The 22,078-nt window shown below is 43.1% G+C and overlaps 2 protein-coding genes across 2 annotated transcripts in view; one reads left to right on the top strand and one right to left on the bottom strand.

Moving 5' to 3' along the window:
- Positions 1 to 22,078, bottom strand: part of ADAL (adenosine deaminase like) — a 168,065-nt gene that overhangs the window by 111,907 nt on the left and 34,080 nt on the right. The window lies entirely within an intron of this gene.
- LARP6 (La ribonucleoprotein 6, translational regulator) lies at positions 7,800 to 21,096 on the top strand. The gene is made up of 3 exons (XM_050967985.1): positions 7,800 to 8,193; positions 18,455 to 18,650; positions 19,538 to 21,096. Exons 1-3 carry the CDS (start codon positions 7,919 to 7,921, stop codon positions 20,606 to 20,608), a joined length of 1,542 nt encoding a protein of 513 aa, XP_050823942.1. The 5' UTR covers positions 7,800 to 7,918; the 3' UTR covers positions 20,609 to 21,096.

Raw genomic sequence — 22,078 nt, 5'->3', positions numbered from 1 at the left:
TTACATATGAATTTGAAACTAAACAAACACAGCTAGATACTGATCAGTCTAGTGAGCTTACACCTGCTTCCAGTCAAGAAAGTTTGTTGTCAGTAGAGGCTGATATTCATATACTTAAAAAGGAGTACAAAAGTCTCTTTGAAAAGACCTTTCCATTGTAGCATAGGTAGGTCCATTTACTGTTCCTTAGATTTCCTTTGAAATCAATTAAATCACATTGCAGTTACACAAGTGTGATCAACTTACTCCAGATTTCCCCCCACTCATTTTTACAGGTACTTTCACTTTTGCTTGAATATCTGGTAAACTACTCTGTGATGCAGCCACTCAGATTAGTCTGCTCCTAGTACTTCATCCCTTTTTGGAATTTACTCCAGTGACTAAGAAACTGATACTGAATGGGATGGAAAAATTGAACAGAGTGACTTGTCACACACACACACAGCTGTTCAGGTGAAGGAAGAGATATTGAGACAGTGAATCTTAAAATAATTTTCTAGGCTGTAGTTCTAATCTCATTAATCCATATGTATTCTCTTTGGTCTGTAAATTCTGTTCTACATGGAAATTTGATGATGTCACACCCAAGGCAGCCTTTAGGAACATGCAGTATATACATATGAACTGGAGATTGCTCTTTGATTTGCTTTTAGAGCTATTTTAACTAGTTTCGTCAGGTTAAAAATATGGCTTTTTCCCTAAGGTAATAGCAAAAATCCCCCTATTTCACTGGGAACAGAATTTAGCCTAAAGTCACAATAGTTTGGCATGCAAACCTCAAAGCAGAGACACCAATGATATATTTGGAGTGTTTCCTGGCAGAAGTTAAAGCCAGATATGAATATCACAATTTAGAAACAGAAGGGCTGCATAGACAAGAAATATTTGTGGAGTAGGACTTTTATCAATTTGGCCACTTAATCTGGCAGACTGAATTTGTAAGAGGCAAACATTTTATGTATGGTAAGATTAAGGCTATGTGCTAATTCTGCATGCAGAACTTCACTGATTGGAGTTTAGTTTCAGTAGAGCTTACTACTATTAACATATTGCATGAGGACACATAATAGTAATAAGCACAAATGAAAATAAACTCCAATTTCCAATTTTTAATTGGACTAATTAACACGACAAAGAAAAACACCAGAGACATATAACCCATCTAGTTTTAAACAAATGACCCAAACATTTACCTGGCCAGGTGATTGCAAACCAGCTTTAATACTAATTGGCTACATATAAGTTTCTGGGATAACTTATTCTACCAACTAATCTTTTGCTGTGTTGTATGCAAAGAAACTTGAACTTTGTAGTACATATAATGAATGTTGAGTGCAGAGAGGAAAACTGCACATGTAACTTTTTTAAAAAACTATTGTAAATAACAAGTTCATTTCAACGATAACTTTGAACAGCAATGTACAATAACATTTTTAAATACAATGCAAAATAATTTTTTATTTACTTTTACAAGTTGGACTCTGGTTAATTGAATTGACAGGTCTGAAGCATTTTTATAAAGTATAATTCTGCACTTTGCTCAGCTCATAGTCCCTGTATAGTCATCCGTGCACTATAAAGGCTATAGATAGAAGAATCTGCTTTTAGTTCTTGATCTCACTAAAGTTTTAATACCAGTGCTTCTGGTAAATATGGTTATTTCCATATCCATGCCATATGTATTCCCATACTTGTTTTGTCGAGTATACACCAGGTTATTTCTATCCAGTCCAGAGCATACTTACTAGCCACTTTCTTGGATGTAACCTAGGCAAGTACAATTGCATATTATAAAAAATCAAATTGAAACAGGCTCCATACAGTTTAGCCAATAGATGTATGGCAAGAAATAACTATTTCTACTCCAGTCCCCACTTCTTACATCTTATTCCCAAAAAGTAAAAAAGTTCACATAGTAATAGTATGCATGACCAATGTCATCACTTCTATAAGGATTGGTGCTTTAATTCCACTGAGACATGAAAAGGACTATTGCACAGGCTTTTAGACTGAGTTAAAATATTTTCAAATGCCTGTCTAGCTTTCAAAACTGATTTCAGATCTATTGGATATAGATTCTAACGCCACCTGCATATAGTAGTATCTGAGCATCTTCCAGTAAAACATTAAGCAACATGACTAAAATGTCATATGGTGTTTGCTCTCTCATACTCTCCCAGAGGAGAAGCATATGTAATGGAGTGTCTAGTTGTGGTAGGGATTTGTTTGTTGGCTCCAAACTGCTAAGTCACTTTTGAAAATGAGACTTCAGCTTTTAAGTTACTTAGGGACTTCTGAAAAATTTAGCCTGTGACAATAGCCTGTAGCCGAAAAGTCAGTGTACGATGACTTAGTTTTAATCAATTACATGCTGAAACCCTGTTATATTTTTACTTCAATTTTGTTAAACACTTAAACAAAACTAATATTTTTAGCTTATATAGAATTATCCTTTTACTCATTAAATTCAGATTATCTAGATTAGTCACCTCTTTAAATGAATCATCTTTCATAATTATTTGTCGAGTTCTCATATATTTCCCCGAATTCATGGTTTTTGAGGATGGTGAAATTCAGTAGGAAGCAAACTAAGATTTAACCTAAAAATAAAAGATTATTATATAAAAACAGTTTTTGCATTATCTAAGTGAAGGGTCAGAAGACTCCAAACCCTTTTGAAAGGCATATTCTGAATTTATAGTAATGTTTGATTGCAGTGTTTACCATAAATTACTCCACTAAAATCAGAACTACAGGACTACAGAGCTAAAGTTCTGTAAAAATCTTTCCATGTAAGTTTCCACATGTATGTTATTTCTATGCTTCACCCAAGTTTTAGTGGTTTCTCAGGCCAGCAGGATCTGAGATCTTTTCAGAGGTGACAACCTTATTCCTTTGAGGGTTAGTATGCTGTATAGGCAGTAATTTTGTGCACCTGGAGGACTCTGTTCCTCTCTATTCTCTGGGGCTTCTTGCTGCTCTCCCCAGCTCTTTAGTATGGCTCTATTACAAAACCCTTAAGGGCCTCAGGCTGCCACTAGAAATTGCCCTTACAGGAGAGATTCCATAGGAAAGAAAGGCTCATAGGAAAGCTAAAACAGCCTGAGACCACATTAACTTTTCAAACTTTGCAATTAGGATGGAGATAATTCCAACCCATTCCCTCCCTATGGACAAATCCTGAAGCCTGCTGATCTTCCTACTAGGTGAGCAGGGACCCATCAGCGTGTAGAGGGTCCCTTATGCTCACAGATCAGGTGCAAACAACTAAACCCTCATAAAACCATTAACATCAGGAATGTCATATCTGTTCTGTTACCGCTAGGGGGCATTGTGCTCAAGGCAAACATCCACTCACAGATTATGTCTGGTGTTGTCCACTTGAAGATTAAGTCAGCAAAGTTAAAACCCTGCACATTCACTCTATAGCCAATCTTGAAATTACAAGAGAATTTTTGCTCAGCCTTCACAACTAATGTTAAATGTTTGCAACAAAGCAGGAAACACCGATAAACTCACCTGGGTTTCAGGGGGTTACATTATGAACTCAGATGAGACTCAGCAAAAAGACTAACCAAAGTACAGATATTTTTAAAATCTGAGTCAATTGATGATTTTGTGCCAAAACAATATGAAATTTTATTTCTGCATAATCTGATGCAAAGGCAGAGTGAGTTTCACTAGGACATACTGGTTTCATTTGAACCTGAAATTTAAGAATTTTTTCAAATGGCAACATGAACCCTGAGGACAGTGCTTCTCAACCTCTTTACCATTGTGGGTTGCATATGCAGTTCTCTGTGTGTGTTATGTGACCCGCATCCACCCAATATATGTACACTGTACTAGCTTACTCCTGGGGGAATTCTGCGGGACTGCATGCCTGCAGAAAACACCACCCCCACTGAATTCCTGTGATTCCCTGCAGAAAATGGCAGGGAAGCAAAGGAAAGCTGCAGAGCTGTGGGGGGAGGGAGGGAGACGGACTAGGGCACAGTTTCTTGGGCATGATCCCCCACCAGAGGTGAGGCATGGGGGGCACACTGGATTATGTACCACTCCTCCTCCCATCATTTCTGCAAGTGCAGAGCTGCCCAGCTGAAGCAGACTGTGTGTCTCCTCTACTCCACTGACTCTGCAGCTGAACGCCAGCTCCTAGTCTGAGTGTCCATCGTGCTCCCCTTCTATGTGCTGGGAGCCTTCCTGTTTTCTGTGGAACAGTAAGTGCCGGTGATGAGGGTAAGGGGGAGTGGGGAAATGAGGGAAGTGGGGATGAGGGAAAAGGGGTGGGGGAAAGAGGCAGTGGGGAAAGAAGGGGATGGAATAGGGCAGGGGGAGGGGAATGTGGGAGGGAGGAGAGAGGGATGGGGCAGGGGGAGAGGGGGATGAGATGGGGAAGAAAGGGGGACTCACAGGGGAAGCGGCAGCCAGGCATGTGGCATCCCCTCGGAAGCAGCTGGGGCTCCCCCACTAAACAGGCCCATTGATCCCTTACCCTGACAAGCCCTACACCTGGACCTGGACCTGCCCCTGATGAGCTCCCTCACCCAGGCCCCCACCCTACTGAGCTCCAACCAGCTGCACCTGCACCCCTCCCTATCAAGCCCCACTCCCCCAGCACCCAGACCCCCCACTGAGCCCCTACACCTAGACCCCTCCTGCTGAGCCCCAACCACCTTCACCTGGTTCCCCTGCAGAATCCCATTACTCCTGAACCCAGAACCCCCCAAAGAGCCCCTGTGCATCCAGATGTCCCACTAAGCTGCCCACACCCAGATTGCCCCACACAGAAACCTCTCACCCCACACCTGGATCCCCCACACACACTAAGCCCCCCACACACACACTTGGCTCCTGCTGGGCTGAGCCTGTCCACCCACTCCTGTCTCAGAGGGTTGGGGACCCAGGGTTTTTCTGGGGCAGGCCCAGCCCTTTCACTGTGTCAGGGTCAGGTGCTGCCTACTGCTGAGTCCCTCCACTAGGGGAGGTAGGGCTTCACCCACCTCAATGCAGCCAGTGGCCTATGCCCCCCACTGCCATGCTAGAGCCACATTTATTAACAAATACAATTTGCAGAATTTTAAAATATTGTGCACATAATTTTTAATTTTTTGGTGCAGAACTCCCTCAGGAGTACTGTGTGGCCCTGAGGATGTCACATGGGCCATGGGTTGAACCACTGCCATAGGGATTAGAAATGGAGAAGTGCTCCGCTCTCCTCAGAACCTCTGAGACTGTCTACCTAACCTAATTTTACTCTTGCCTAGTCAGTTAATCCAATAATGCAAAGCAGTAAGAGAGACCCAAATCTGGAAGTTATCTGGTTGATTATTAAAGTGATTACATGCTAGTCTCCAGCCAATTTCTTCTAGACTGAGGAGGCTGGCCAGCTGATTCATGGAAATACAATGGCAAAAGTTTTATTTAAAAAAAAAATCCACACAGAGTTGCAGGGGGAAATCATAGAGATTTTATTCTCCCCTTGCTTTCTGACTGACAGCCAGACTTCAGACTGGTGTTATACTGGCCAAATTCCACCTTTCAGAGAATTCTAAAGCACCTATCATCTAAGTGGCAAAATGTTGGTAGCTTCATTTCTCTCCTAAATGCTGTTGTATAGTTTGGTACACAATTATAACCATGTATTTCAGTGGGCAGGAAGTGATTGCTCCTATACACTGACTTAGTATTTCTGAAGCACTCTGGATGAAAGATACTATGTAAGTATGAGGTATTGTTGTTATTTTTGCCTTTGAAGTAAAATACTTATGATGAAAAACTGCCATTGATATGAGTGAGTTTAGTGAAGTCCTTGAGTGTAATACATTAGATTATCAATATAATCATTTTTAAAGTTTTGATAAATGGAAGTTCAGGTGATATAAAATGGGAATATAACCCCTTCACCTCACAGGAACATGGTGTTATCTATGGTATGTGAATGGCCCTGCATCACTGCAGTATTAGAGTGCATCTCATTCTTCACTGTATTTTCCCTCATACCATCACTGGGAGATAGGGAAATACATTTTACAGATGGGCAAGACATAGTAAATGGAGAAACTCCCATGTTACAATTAAGCTGTTCAGAGCAGGGACCATGTCTATAGTCTCTCTGTGAAGCCCCGGGCACATCTATGATCCTACATTATAAAACAATAAAATATATGCAATCATTTCCGTTTATTCGTGTTTGTTATCTTCAGGCCATTTCTCAAACATTTACAACCTAAGCAGCTATTGAATAAACCATTTTAATTTTCCAGAAGATGAGGCTTGAGATGGAATGTAAACAATTTAAAACAGATATTTTCAATATTTTGAAATACAGGGAAAAGACAATGCCACAATAGTCCTTTTAAGCTGTTCATAGTTACCATAAACTTCTTTGTATAACATTCACATTATACTCTGGAAGCTATGCATTGCATGCAGCGATTTCTTTATGAAGTTATTAGATGAAAAAAAATCACATTAAGCTTTCAAAGTTGTTTGCTAAGATAAACAGCATGTTGTAATATATTTAGCACATAAGAATCCAAATCAAGGAATAGATAGATCATCAGAAGTCCAGCTGGAATATAGTGAACCCTTATAGCTGCACTTCCCTGATGGCCAATCACTTTCTAATGAAATTAAATTTTAAAAAAAGAAATGCCTACCTCTTATGGTTGCCAAGATAATCTATTTTGACCTGATGCAGCACTTTCTTCAGAAAGCTGAAAATAACACCCAGGAAAGAAGCGTGAATGGATGCCAGTCATCTCATTGAAATGTTAATTCTGAAACCTAATGGCAACAGATAAAACAACATTATTTGGCTGATACTAATTTTGGCAGAAACATCCAGTGAATGAGTTTGACTAGCTTGCCATCCCTCCTTCTACCCTTCTCAGGCCCAAACAGACTTCAGGATATCACATATTCCCAGGCCTGGAAGCCACTGAAAGTTGTTAGCTTGCAGAGTGGCCGGCTAGCAAATGCAAAAAATCAGGACTTTTTTTTTTTCAGGGCCAGGGGATTATAGTTGTGTATATAAAACAAACCACCTGATATCAGGAGAGTTCTGATAACATCTAGAGGTTTGGTCACCCTACTAGCTTGGATGAAGGGATTTCCCAGGCCTCCTCCTGCATAGATAGGGGTATTACAGAGGTTGTGACTAGGAGAAGGCTGGCAAGCCGTGACTCTGCTTTAGAAGAGTGCAAAAACCCTTTTCCTGCCCCGACAAATGAGGAGTGAGCCCCCTCTCATGGAAACTCACCCAGCAGAGTCCTTCTCCAACATGAGATGTCTACTCCATGCCTGCCTGAAACAGGGGCCCACAGGGGGGAGATTCTATTCCGAGAGAGGTCCTGCCCGGATCCCACGTCCAGGGACACCCCCCCCCCCCACACCAAGCCTTCCTTTGGTGGGGTGAGAGGGGCTCCGGCCTCACTCGCAGACTCCCCCGGTAGCCCGGGATCGAGAGTTTGTGCCCCCGCCCCATCCCCTTTTGCCTCACCCGGGGCATGCGGCTCAGCCTGGCGCCCCGACCCCGCGTATAAAAGCCTCGGCGAGCAGCCCGCCTCCTCCCCTACACTAGGCTCAAGCCGGGGCGGCCATGTACGCGTTGCTCAGCGCCTGGCTCCGCTACCTCCTCTGCCTTCTGCTGCCCGGGGGAGCGGCGGAGGGGGAGCGCTGGCCCAGCCCCCCGGCTCCCCGCGAAGGTAGGCGGGGGCCGGCCGCCCAAGAGCAGGAGGGGTCTGGAGCTGGGGGCGCCGCAGCGGCGCTGACTGGCTCAGAGGCGCGGCGGCAGCGGCGGGACGAGACGGCGGCTGCAGGCAGCCCGGGGGCATCGCTGCTCGCTAGGCTCCGCCACCTCTGGCGGGCTCTGCCCTGGCACCGGCTACCGACGCCCCCTTCGCACCAGAGCCCCATGGCCGAGCTGCCGCCAGGGTGCCCCCAGGGCTCTGATCCGGAGCAGCCTGGGGTCGCCAAGCGGAGCCCGGAGCCTCTGGAGGACGGGCCTGGCGGCGCCCCGAGCCCGGTCGGAGTCGGGGAGGCAGGCGCGGGGAAGCCGGGGAGCGGCCCGGTGCGGATCCGTGTGGCCATCCCGGAGGAGGAGGAGGAGGACGGCAGAGCCCCGGGTCTGACCCTGCTGGGCGGGGGCAGCTGTAGCGAGGATGACTCCGGCAGATATGGGAAATCTAGGTACAGCGCTGCCCCGGGACGTGAGCGGCGCCCAGCCCGGCCCCTGGTTCGGGAGCTGTGCTGGGGAGCCCCGGACGAGCGGGGGCAGTGAGTGCCTGCCTAGGGGAACCCGTCCTGCCGGCCGCGCGGGGCCCTGCGGCTTGGGAGGCTGCCCCGCCCCGTGTGGTGTTAAACCTGGGTGGGGTGCCTGGTCCTGCTCCCCCTGGGGGTGCGAGCGCCGCGATGGGCCTGCACGGGAGGGGGGGCAGCAGCAGCGCTGCAAGGGGGCGGTCAGCGCCTGATGCAATGAGGGTTCGGGAGTAGCCGCTTGTCCAATAGGAAACTTGGTGTAACTTGGCGTGGAAGTCGCATCAGGCAACGGCTGCCCCCGCCCCACAAGACACACGCGCATGGCTGGAGGCGTCTCTGGCGGGGCGCTGTCTGCGGGAGGCTTGTCTTGGGGCTGAGGCAGGGGAGAGAGGGGTCCCCTGCTGATCTGGCAGTTCGACGGGGAGGGGGCTGGACTGTCGGGTCGGGTTTACTAGCGCTGGAAACCCGAGGTAGGGGAGGAGCAGTAGCTGCAGGAGGTGACCTGTCGCCCACCCCGTTCGGCAGAGGTGCTGGGGTCTCCTTCTGAACCCTGCCGGAGAGATTCCCATGCAAAACCATTGTGGGAAAGCCAAACGTCTCTAAAGGTGCAGTTAGTGGCCAGATTGCATTTCCCAGCCCTCTGGGTCAATCAGAGCAATGTAGGGCTGGGAGAGAGGAACCTGGAGAGGTCAGTTAATCCAGCCTCCTGCAGAGGGAGGACCTAGGAAACCCAGACCATCTTTGACAAGTGTTTGTCTAACCTGTTGTAAAGACCTCCAGTGATGGGGATTCCACAACCTTCCCTGGAACTTAATACCCTTATAGACTCATAGAAATGCAGCTCTCCCTCCTGCTGGGTGGCAAAACCTGTGCTCTTGGGCTCTTCAGTGACTTAAATAAGGAATGTGGGGGGAAATCATGCACAAGTTTGGAAACTGGATCCAAATTATCCTTTGCCAATATATTGCAATGCATGAATAGAGAGGGCAAATACATTTCTTTGCTGGGGAGGTTATTGCACACTAGGAGGGTGAAATATCCCTGGCCGTGACTCTGTATCCTTTCCCCTCTGCAGTACTCACATAGCAAATCTCTCATGTAAATCATGGATTAGATATTTCCTTCTGAGCTAGAGGACTTTGCTAGTCTGATCGAGTGGGTGATGTTTACATGGCAGAGTTCACCCAGGATTGGAGGAGAAAGGAGGATTAGAACCAATCCAGTCCTTAATGTTGCCTCAAAACACTAGAGCTACATGGTGTGCTGCCGAGATTGGAAGCTATTTCCAGAATTGTTCATTAGCACAATTAGAGTGTCACAGGCTCTTTCTGGCGTGTGATGCACTGGCTATTCTCAGCAAGGAGTTACCCTAGAAATAAATGAATCAAAGGCCTCAAAACAGCTCAATCCAATGGCTTTACTTCAGATTAAAGCTGTAGTAATGAGCTGGGGCATTCCTGCCAGGTAGGGTGCTGGATGCACTTAGCAAAACTCTCTTCTTTGGAAATTAGAAGGGCTTCTGTCTGCTAGTAGTTTCTTGTCCTGACATTAAATCCTGTTCTGTAATAATGAAGCCTTAGGTAGGCACAGTCATCTTCCTGTATTGTGGCTATAATGATCTTTTTGAGGATTGCTGATAACATGGAGTGCAGTATGCACTTGTCTATACGATTGTGACAATTGGACTGCTTTTAGGAAGTATTGTCTGTGCAGATTTTTTATAATGGGAGAGAGGGCTATGGTGTGACTAGCTAATACATTTTTAAACATGATTGACTTGGGGCTAAGTGGTGATTAACTAGTATAACTGTATCTGTTAAGGATGTGAGGTTTTTTACTGATAGTTACACTAGTACACCCCCAGTTTGGAAACAGTTATACTAGTATTAAAGTGTTTCATACCAGTATAATTTATTCTTCTTCCCCTACAGGAGTAAGCCATACCAGTATAACTGTGTGCACATAAGGGGACTGAGCTGGTCTGGTTAAACCCATACAACTTGTGTGTAGACAATAACACTATTCATTTTTTTCAGGATAGATAATGCCATTGTGGTTGTAGGCAAGGTCTGTGGGTATGTTTTATGCTGTGTCAAAAAAAAGTTTACTTTGATTTAGCTGGTTGTAAGACTACAAACTTGCCCTTTCTGCACTAGGATTTTACAATGTGTGAGCTACCATGCTGTAAAAACATTTCCCCTACTATAGATGAGGCCTGTGTGAGTTGTAGGCTAATCCAGTTAATCATGGATGGAAGAAATATGTTGTATTTATTCCTTCACATGCTACCACTACTATGCTTGATGTGTAAGAGATGGCTAAATGTTGCAGTTATAACTCCCCTAGATTAGTAAACTGTCATTTCCACTTTAGTATTTGTCATTTGTGTGTATGTGTATAGTATGGGATTAGTTTTTTAGCTAAAATGCCAACCTGCTAATGATGTAAATAAATTTAAACTTGTTTTTATATTTTTATTAAATAGTGAGCAGTATTAAAATTACTTACACTGTTACAGATTCCTTTGTGATCCACCTTGTTAATCTTAATGGAACTGTTGGGCTCTGCATTGCAATGAAACCCAGACTAGTCCTCAGTTCAGTTCACCTTCAGGTCTGTGTGAGTGGAAAGCCAAAGGCAAATACACTGTGGGGAGATGGCAGTGGTGAAAAGTTGGTATGTACAGGGAGGCCTATATAGTGCCAAAAATAGGCAAGGAAATGCTGTTGGCCGGAGGGGCACTATAAGAGCTGACAACTTAAAATTCATAACTGAGTAAGACCTGGTCTAAGCCACTTTTATAAGTATAACTGTTGGTTAAGGAGAGAGTGGGGGATATTTTACCCAATATAGTTATACTGCTACAGCCCCCAGGCATGGATGCATTTATACTGGTATAACTATATCCACATTTGGATTATGCCACTTTAACTATACTAGTATAGTTAAGGCAGTACAAGTTTTGTAAATAAACAAGGACCACAGTTCAGTTCTTGTTGACCCCTGTCAGGGTTCCCTCCCCGCTCTGAACTCTAGGGTACAGATGTGGGGACGCGCATAAAAGAGCCCCTACGCTTATCTCTGCCATCTTAGGTTAAAAACTTCCCTAGCACAAATTCTTCCTTGTCCTTGGAACAGTATCACTGCCACCACCAAGTGAGTTAGACTAAGATTTAGGAAAAGGATCACTTGGAGTTCCTGTTTCCCCAAAATATCCCCCAAAGCTCTTTTACCCCCTTTCCTGGGGAGGCTTGAGAATAATATACCAACCAAATAGGTTAACAAGGGGGCACAGACCAGCCCTTTAGTGTTTAGGACAGTAAAATCAGGTTCTTAAAAGCAGAACTTTATAATAAAGAAAAAGTAAAAGCAGCACCTCTGTAAAATCAGGATGGAAGGTAATTTTACAGGGTAATCAGATTCAAAACACAGAGGATTCCCCTCTAGGCAAAACTTTAAAGTCTCCCTCCCCCCCCCCCCCCCCCAAATAAACAAACCTCCCTCTTAGCCTAGGGAAAAATTCACAAGCTAAAACAAAAGATAATCTAATGCATTTCTTTCCTATTACTTACAGTTTGTAATCTTAGATGCTTAGTTCAGGTATGGCTTTAGGAGATGTATTTTACCTGCCCTGGTTCCTCGCTGACCCAGAGAGAGCACACAAAGAGAACAAAACCAGAAACTTTCAAATCTGTGGGGAGAAGGTATCTTCTCACCTTATTGGTCCTTTTGGTCAGGTGCCAACCAGGTTATTTGAGCTTCTTAACCCTTTACAGGTAAAGGAGGGATTTTATGCTACCTTTAGCTGTATGTTTGACAACCCCCCAATGAAGTGTGCTGTGCAGTGGTAAGAGGAATGGAGTGAAAAGAGGAATTGAGGCTCATAACTGATCCCTGTTTGGTGCCAGGAAAGCTGCAAAAAGCAGACAGCTTTGGATTTGGATAACTTTTGCACTAGGAGTGATGCTTAATGGAATGGAATGTTGATTTAGAAGACCTGATATTTCTTTAGAAGTAGAAGCACAGTAATCACATTACTGGTTAGTTATTTCTGAGCACTGGTTTGTAATCTTGGAGATTAACCTCTAGCCATTAAAATGATGTAATCTAGGATTACCACTTAACTATTTAACTTGTGTAGAGAAAACTGAGTCATAATTTAAATAGAACTAATTTAATAACTCAGCAATCAGTTACAAGTTGTTTGTGCTTTTTGGTAATACAGTTGAAAGCTTCTGACCACTTAACTGGCAGCAAAATATGAACATTTAAAATATGTGCATTGACATTAGTTCCTCTCAATGCTCTATAATTATTGTAACTTGACAGTATCTATATTTAATAGATTATGGAGGACAGAATGGCTTAAAGAGACAGTCCAACCAAAATATTACTCTTTGAATTTATCTACTTTTGTTCATGCCAACACCCAAAATTACTATAGCTGAAAGGGAACTTCTCTCTCTGCTCTAAATCCATGCCATTGTCCATCTGCCCTATGCCATATGCTTTTAGTTTATTCATTTGACTGACTTTCTAAAGACTGTTTACTGTTTGCATGAAACACTTCAAAAAAAAAAAATAGAATCACAAAAGTTGGCCAAGGACCATAGACAGGTTTAGTACCTGAAATCTAGTTACTTTTAACTTAATTATTTTCAAGTTACATTTCTATTTCTATGATGAACAGAAAGACAACTTTAATACACAAAGGAATACTCAAGTGTAAAAGCTGTTTGTCATTAAGTGCCATCTAATATACTAAGAGAAATTGGACAGCATAGTAAAGCACTCAAAAACCAGGAAATAGATAAGCTATGGCTGAGCCCATTCTATGTGCTGATTTCTGTAGTCTTTAATTGCAATATCACACTCAATTCTAATATAATACAAATGTTCACCCTCTTTGAGAACTCCAACCATGTGAGTGTTCTGGGTCTGCAGTTTACCTTTTCAAGGGGGAATATAATAGATGTAACACAGATTGCACAAGATTCAAAAAAAAAAAAACCCAAAAACTTTAATTGCAGAAGAAATGCACAGATCTGTACAAAAACAGGGCCGCCCGGGGGAGGGGGGGGGCAAGTGGGGCACTTTGCCCCAGGACCTGGGCCCCACAGGGGCCCCAACAAGAATTTCAAGGCCTCTGGGGCAGGGTCCTTCACTCGCTCTGGGGGCCCCGCAAAAACTCACAGGCCCGAGCCCCCGGAACTTCTTCCACTCCAGGTCTTCGGTGGCAGGGAAGACCTCCCCACTGCCAAATTACTGCCAAAGTGGGACCCGCCACCGAAGTGCCTGGTCTTCAGTGGTAATTCGGCGGTGGGGGGCCCCCACCACAGGTCTTTAGGGCACTTCAGTGGTGGGTCCTGGAGCAGAAGGACTCCCCTGCTGCCAAAGACCCCCAGAATCCTCTGGGCGGCCTTGTACAAAAATTAGAAACCCTACATTAATTTCCCTGTGTCAGTTCTCTCTCCATTCTGGAGTTTTCCTGGGGCTGGTGTCCCATAGTTGCTGCAGCCCCTACTTTGACTTTTGCTGCAATCTTTAGGTCAGCTTGCTTTCTCTGTCCTTGGCCCTGCAGCTAAATCACTGCCACCCATGAGAATATGCCCATCTCTTCCTCTCCTTCCTAAAGGTAACCGTATGGCTCTGAGTCTTGTTACCGTGAGTCCTTTTTAAACATTTATGCCATGGATGCTACAGCAGCAAAGTGGCAGCACTGTACCTGTCCCACTGCAGGACTATGGCATAAAGGCTTCCTATATGGACATAAGTTGTCTTTCTATCTATGTAGATCTAGGTAATCCATCTCCCTGAGCAGCCTTAGCTGGGCTGATGGACAAATTCTTCTGTTGACTTAGCTGCATCTACACAGGGGCTAGGTCAGCTTAACTACAGTACACAGGAGGGTGAATTTTTTGTAGCCCCAGAGTGATGTAGCTACATCAATCTAAATTAAGTGTAGACCAGGCTTTTGCCCTGTTTGGGAACTTTACAGTCTCCAAGTGCCAGAACCCTGCAGACATGTAAGAAGAGTTTCTACTAGCCTCAGCCAACCCATTGTCATTCAGGTGTTTCCACTGAGTTCTAATGATCCACATTGTCTCTTGTCTGGGAGGGACATGCAACAAGCCTTGTGGGCCTATGGCAATACTCTTAAGCCTGTTCTATGCTTAAGTTAGGTTAACATAACTATGCTGGTCAGAGGGTGTGAAAACTCCAAACCCTGACTGACAAACCTATGCCAATCTAACCCCAGGTGTAGCTGCAGCTGTGCAGATGGAAGAATGCTTCCGTTGATATAGCTACCATTGTTCGGGAAGGTTGTGTTCCTGCACTGATAGAAAAACCCCTTCCATCAGTGTAGGCTGTGTCTAGGCTATGAGGTTGTCAGCTTTGCTACAGGTAGGTAGCTATGCCAGTGTAGACCCTGTAGCGTAGACGTACCCATAGACCGACGCATTGCATGATACAGCAGTTTTCCTAAGAACTGCTTCACATCAACCAGAATCATAAATTGTATAGACAGATTCTCCAAATCATCACAGCACTTTCAGTTTGCAATTTGAGGATCTTGTAACGTAGCAACTGAAAACCAATTTCCTCTGGGTCAAGGCAGAGAACACCTCATTGCAGACTATTTCCACGCAAATTGCAATATTCAATCCTTGGCTATTTTGTCTGATGGGTAGTTTAAAAATGTTACACATTTTCTAATGTTTTCCTCCCCTTACGCAAAAACAGCTTATTTGGTTTTGCTCAAATTTAAAAATGAGGCACAGACTAAGGCTGGAAATCTTCAGCCTGAAAGGTGAATTTTTGTGATGATATGACTGTCTAAAACAGTGCTTTAGAAAGGAAAGTTTTACAACTTGCAAGGCAGTAATTAGTGCTGCTCCCACTACTTGGAGCCCAATCTTGAATCCATTTAAATAGATACCAAACTCTTAGTCTTCAGTGACTAAAGTAGTGGCACCCCAGTTCAGTCCTTTTAATTTTGCTGTTATCATACACAGCTTATTACTGTAGTGCAGTGTCACTTTCAAATGAGATTTCACTGAGGTTTTTCAAAAGGTTAGAATGTATCCAAGCAGCTTAATATTGATAGTCCTATGAGTTTTGATATCCAGAGGACACATTCTACCCGCAGTGCACAGATGCATTTGGTTTCCTGTATGAGTAATCTCCAGATGAGTCACAACCTAACTAAGTTTGTTTTTCATTCTACCCAAGCAGATAATTCAAAGAAAGAGAAACACTCAGTGCAAGTTGTAGACATTATACATCTATTAAGACACTTGTGTCTCACATAAAATCCTCCTGACCTTCTAACATTGATTCCTGAACCTTTAAATATTTTATTTTTTTGGTATTATGAAAATGGTGATTTCTTCAGGTTATGATCACCAGAGCTAGAGCAAGTGCAGGAAGCTGGTTGTAAATAGAAATGCCAACGTTCAGTATTATAGAAAATTAGAGCTAAAAATTCTAAACCTTGTAAACTTAATGTGCTAAGTGAAACAGGCTTGTCAAACTGAATTGAAAAGGCATCTGGCATTTGAGGTGGGTAGAACTAGCAGTGCAGTATAGCTCAGACCAATGCATCAGGAAATGAGGTATCCTGTTTCTATCATATACCTTATACCTGAGGGAAAATGGGACCAGTTAGCATGAATTCAGGTTTTTGATATTGTGGGGGTGGTACTGACCTTTGTACATTAAAAGATTTTCTTTGAAGCATGAGGCTCTTCCCACATTTGCAACTACTGAGTTAAGATTAATGTCCATGCTAATAAAATTGCTTCATAAAACCTTGATAGCTATGTTTTGTACTTAAATTTAAGGTTAAAATAATTCCAAAGTGGTAGCCAAGTGAAGATATGGATAGTTAAAAATCCACATTCTAATTAAATGAAATAACTTTCTATATTTTTAGTGACAAAGTGAGTCAATTCTTTGGACTAGGATGCTAATAAGTTTTCCTTTCCATGCCCCTCTGCTGCCCTATCTAAAAGTAACTACTAAAAGGACACAAAATTTTGTTTATTATCCTCATGGCCACCTGCTTAAGACCTAGCTTTCAAACAAGAATTCTCTCTCTCTCTCTCTCTCTTCCCCCTGCCCTTTTCAATTGTACTTCCAATATCACCTAGCTGGCTGAAAGGGTCTTAAAATATGGAGACCTTTTTTAGAATTGTTCCAGTATATTATTCTAGGGGCTTGACTTTGTGTCCACCACTGAGTGAGCAGTAAGTAATGTGTGCAAACTCCACTGACCCAAGTAGAACCTTTGTATACAAAACCACAAAAATTCATGTGATTAAATCTCTTGGTGGGTACAGACAGTGGTTCCTCAAGATTGCATTTGCAAGTGATAGGCTCTGTCAGGCAAGTAAGTGCACAGTGTTCCCTCTTACCTTAAGAGTGAGCAGCCAACAAAGGGCCCTCCTGTGAAAACTCCAGGACATTGGAACTTGTTCCCTCCACTGGTCCACAATAGCATGAATATGATCATATTTGGGGCTTGTTGCAAAAGCCAAATACAAATTGGGGGGAAGGAAGAGGGGATGTTCTAGGGGCCTTTTCTGTTGATTTGAATTACTTGGGTGACTGAGTTAATTTATCAATACATCTATTTTTATTGTCATTGTGATTTATGGTGCTAACAGCTTTTTGGGTAGGCATTTTTATTTAAATTTAAAATGTATCCAGGAAGCTATGGACTCAAGTAAATTCCAGGATGAGGCCCCACTGCAAATCAGATCTTTAATAAATAAGACACATAGCTGTACCTGGATATCCCATGTATTAAGTTTCTGTGAACCTTGATATAACTTCTAGAAATGTACTGTTGGGTTGAGCTGTTTTCCCCAATGACATGTGGTCACTTCATTCGCCCAGATTTGTACTTCAAATTACAGGCATTGGGAATGGTAGAGGGACAGAGGTCCATGAGAAGTGTGCCCTGGATTAAGAATTACTATTTTGGATGAGATGTCTTGTCTAGATGTTAACTAGAGAACTTTAGGCAAAGAGAGTCAGACTTTGGAAGGTCTGTCCCAAGGGGGGAGGGGGAAGGCACTTTAAATTATTACTTGTTTGTACACATCCAAAAATAATAAGATGGACACTGAACAAGAATGCATCCTGTCCCAAAACCCTGGATCTGAAACTGTCAGCTCTAGCCTCTCTGTTGTATGGTTAGCATATGTGCCTTTGTTTGGTATGGAAATAACATTTCAAATGCATAAAATATAATCTTATTCCTGTTCAATGTTTAAATGCTTGTTGGAATCCTAGCTTTAACATCAACTACATTTGTGCACTGTAGGTTGTTAGGACATTGTTTTCTGGCTCATTGCTTGTTATGCAACTGTCCTCACAAGAAAAAAAATCTACAATAATTTTGTTTAGCAGCTTCAGATGGAAAAAGGAAGCAATGATAGATAAATAAGCTTTGCATAGCACCATCTTATTTTGTTAGAAGCTGGCTGAAGACTTGGACTTGTGGTGCAGTGTTTGTGAAATGCTAAAGTACATGACTCATTGTTCTGTGAGATCTGCTCTTACCATTAGCTGAGGACTTTGGCTTCTTAGGCTAACTGGAAAGAGTCCCTCTCTGAACAAGCATTCTACTGCAGGGGGAGAACTGACTGAACCTACTCATTGTTTATCAAATAATTTGACAAAAAGGTCTGTGCTTTTTGCTCTGGTGCCCATGTGGTTCTGTGAGTTAATGCATGTGCTGTTTCACTCTGAGTTGGTTGTTTTAGGTTGCTTAGGTCACAAGTGAAAATTAGATGTTTGTCCCCATAGGCATAGCTGTCATTTTCTGTTCAGAGGAGTAAACTGTTTGTTGTGATGAAACAATCTGCTTTAAATTGGTATTCTTAGTTTCTAATTTAACAGCTTGTTCTCCCCATTCCTTTCCCCAAATTCATGTTTGTTACATTTGTACAGGGGAGATGGAATCTGATAAGATCAATTGCCAAACAAAACTCAGCACTGGAGTTGAAGGATGGGTTAACACTGCTTAGTTTAGTGAATCAAATTTATATTTCTAGCACAGCATTCTCTAAACAAGCATCTGCAGTTTGCTAACTTGCTTTTTACTGATAAAGCTAATGAAAAGTAAGATAGCAATGACCAGACTAAGATCAGTTTATAAAATGACCTAATTGTCTTGTTCTAGTGGCGGGGAGAATGATGGTGATGACTTCGACCAGGACTGGAAACCCCCAGATAATGAGCTGATCCAGAAGCTTGTAACACAGGTTGAATATTATTTCTCAGATGAGAACCTTGAGAAAGATGCTTTCCTCTTAAAGCATGTGAGAAGAAATAAGATGGGTTATGTCAGTGTTAAGCTACTCACGTCTTTCAAAAAGGTAGGCTTCATTTCTGAAGGGCCTTTAAATCTACTCTATCCAACTTAATGAGCTATTGAACAGATATGGTACACTGCCTTTTTTGGCCAGTATGAAAGGTTGATACAGTTAACATCTTACTGTTACATTTGTTCTTTTCTTCTAAAATGTTGTATAAATAATCAAAAGACAAAACTTCTTGATTTGCCCAAGAAATTGTGTACGTCCATCAAGCCTAAGGGAGAAAGAAATTTAGAAAAAGCATCCCTTCCTACCAAGCAAGATCTTAACCTGTTTTCCCCCCGCCCCCTTAGGAACTCCTAGCGTTAGGGGAGAGACTTTTAAAATGACAGGGTTTTTTTTTGAGCCAACACCATTCTGACTAGAGATTCATGTCTTAACCTATACAGACTGAAGAACTTGGCTGTACAGTTTGGTCCAATAGCTATAGTGCCCTGAGAGTCAGGACTTGTGGGTCCCAGGCCTGATATTTTGCCTATAATTCTCTGACAGGCACTATGGAAGTGCTTATTTAACTATTAGAGGATAGGGACTCTGTTTAATTGTTTTTTTTTTAATTAAGCACAAAAATACATTAATGGGACAGAAGGGGAGCCTACCTGTTTAGAATTTGAGGCACCAGGCAAAGCAACTGTTGAATATGCAGCATGACCATGCCTTTAGGATGAGATGGGAGTAGAAAGATTCTAAGAACTCTTGGAGACATATAATAGCCACAAAAATGACGACTTGTTTAGGCTGGTTAAGTCTGCAGTTGATGACTCTGATCTCAATCATGTAAAAGGAACAGGAGATTCACAACATCTTACCGATGCTCACAGTGACAGCCTCAGTATAGTTCTGGTGGTTTTAGTGAGCTGCATTAAAGTGTAACTCTTTTCTTAAAGGTAAAACATCTTACCAGAGACTGGAGAATCACAGCCTATGCCTTGAAGTATTCAGACATTCTTGAGCTGAATGAAGATAGCAGAAAGGTTAGAAGAAATACCCCAGTTCCAGTGTTTGCTAGTGAGACTCTGCCTAGCAAGATGCTGCTTGTGTATGATATCCACTTGATATCTGAGCTACAGGTTCTGAGCCAGGATCAAGAAAATGGATGCATGCAAGAAAAGATGATGGAGCATCTTCTCAAGACCTTCGTTACTTTTGGTGTAATCTCATCAGTTCGCATTCTCAAACCTGGTAAGGATCTTCCACCTGATGTCAAGAGATTCAGTAATCGATACAACCAAGTTGGAACAAAGGAATGTGCCATAGTAGAGTTTGAAGAAGTAGATGCAGCAATTAAAGCTCATGAAATCATGTGTATTGAAAAGAATAATGAAATTGGCATGAAAGTTATCCTGATAGGTATGAAGCCTCCAAAGAAAAAGGTTGTGAAAGATAAGAACCATGATGAAGATCCCAGCAAGTCTCTCAACAAAAATAGATCCCTGAATAAAAGGGTTGAGGAACTTCAGTATGTTGGGGATGAATCATCAGCAAACAGCTCTTCTGATCCAGAGAGCAATCCTACATCTCCACTGTCTGGACGCAAGACAAATACTTCTAACAAGTTGAGCCCTACCACCTATCAGAACAACCACCTGAGCCCTAATGTTTCACCTAGGTCAAGCCCCTGGAATAGCCCATCTTCTCTGCGCAAAGTGTCCAGGAAGTCTCCGCTTGCTGAAGATGGCAAACTTAACCCTAGCACTAGCCCTGAAATCTCACAGAAATGTGCAGATTACTCTTCAGATAGCAGTATTACACCTTCTAGTAGCCCATGGGTTCAGAGAAGACGACAAGCTCAAACTGTAACACAAGAAAAAAGTCCAGTAAGTAGCCCAGTGTTCGCCCGGAAAATACAAAATGCAGATGGGTTACCTGTCGGAGTGTTGCGGTTACCCAAAGGTCCTGATGGTACTAAGGGATTCCATAATGGATGTGAAAGGAGTAAACCTATGAAGAATGAATAAATCTTGGGGGTTTTTTTTAAACGAGTTTCACAAATCAATTTATCTTTGTTCAAGCCTGGTAAAAAGACTAGCACTTAAGTGACTGAATGAAGTCAGTATTTAATTTTTAAAGGTTTTGTATTCATGTAGAGACTCATTTGTATTTGCACTTAATCTGCATTATTTTTTTGTTTAAAAGAGCTGAAAATTGAAATTTTTTTATGCCAGGTATTTAAAACAATTTATGTAACTGCATTTTTGTGCAAACCTATGATTCTGAACAGCAATGTGTAAACACTTAATATTTAGCTGTAGTATGATAGCATTTCAAAGCAATACATCTCCAGTCTGTTTACTAAGAGGTTTGAAGGCTTCGTATTTTCAGTTTGTGGAAAGGAACACTAAGCTGTAATGTCATGTCAGACACTTTGCTACACTTCTTTGCTTAAACTTCCAAAGATGCTATATAATAGGACCAAACTGTGTTTTCTGTGATGTGAATAAAAAATGCTGAGCAATGAAATCTGTTTTCTAGGTATCAGATTCTAATGTTCAAAATTATCAGATAAAAACTAAAGGTTCTAAAGTGTGTTACTGTCTAAACCAAATTGTTTAAATAAGTGTTTCCTATAAAGTAGGCTGAACAGTTTTCTTTGGAATATGGAATACCTTCATCTTCCAACCCTGTCTGGCCCAGGTTTAGGTTTCAAGTTTCACATGACTTGCTCTATCTATTGTGTGAGGACATCATGTGTGTGTCTGTAGACAGGCCGGACTCACCCCTGCGGTACCTCCTGCTGGTATCTTCCAGGAATTAGCTCAATTTCCAGCCTGGAGCGCCCTCTGCAGGCCAGTGATCCACCTGTCCTCTGGCCCCAGTCTCTCCCCCTGGACCCAGTGCCCTTTTACATGGGTGCTGCCCCTGGCAGTAACCTCCTTTCTCTCAGGGTCCCCCTCCCCAGGGAACCCCCACCTTGCCTCAGTATATGGCTACTGCCAGTCATTGTCTAGCCCCACACCCTGGTGCAGACTGCAGTATCAGCCTACTCATCACAGGCAAGGTTGGGTTTGGACCTGCTGCCTTGGCCTACCCCTGGGCTGCCCTCTGCAACCCCCAGTACCTGTTAGCGCAAAGCTAGGCTGCAGTCTGGGGCTTTCCAGGCTAGAGCTCCCCAGCTCCTCTGCCTTTCCCCAGCCCCGCTTCATTCAGGTACCTTATGTCCAGCTCCCTGCAGCCAGGCCCATCTCCCTCTATAGCTAGAGAGAGACTGCTTTGGGCTCACAGCCTCTTATAGGGGCCAGCTGGGCCTGATTGGCGCATGGCCACAGCTGAGCCACCTTTCCCCAATCAGCCCAGGCTTCTTGCCCCAGCCTAAAGGCTGCTTTCTCCAGCCACAGCCCCTTCCCAGGGCTGTTTTTAACCCCTTCAGGGCAGGAGCGGGGGTCCACCCTACTACAATGTCAAATGACCAGTGCAGTTTAGAGTGAATC

This window comes from Gopherus flavomarginatus, chromosome 9, assembly GCF_025201925.1.
Source record: "Gopherus flavomarginatus isolate rGopFla2 chromosome 9, rGopFla2.mat.asm, whole genome shotgun sequence".
Classification (NCBI taxonomy): Eukaryota; Metazoa; Chordata; order Testudines; family Testudinidae; genus Gopherus; species Gopherus flavomarginatus.
Note: the sequence above shows the minus strand (reverse complement) of the source record. Positions and strands in the feature narration are given on the sequence as shown.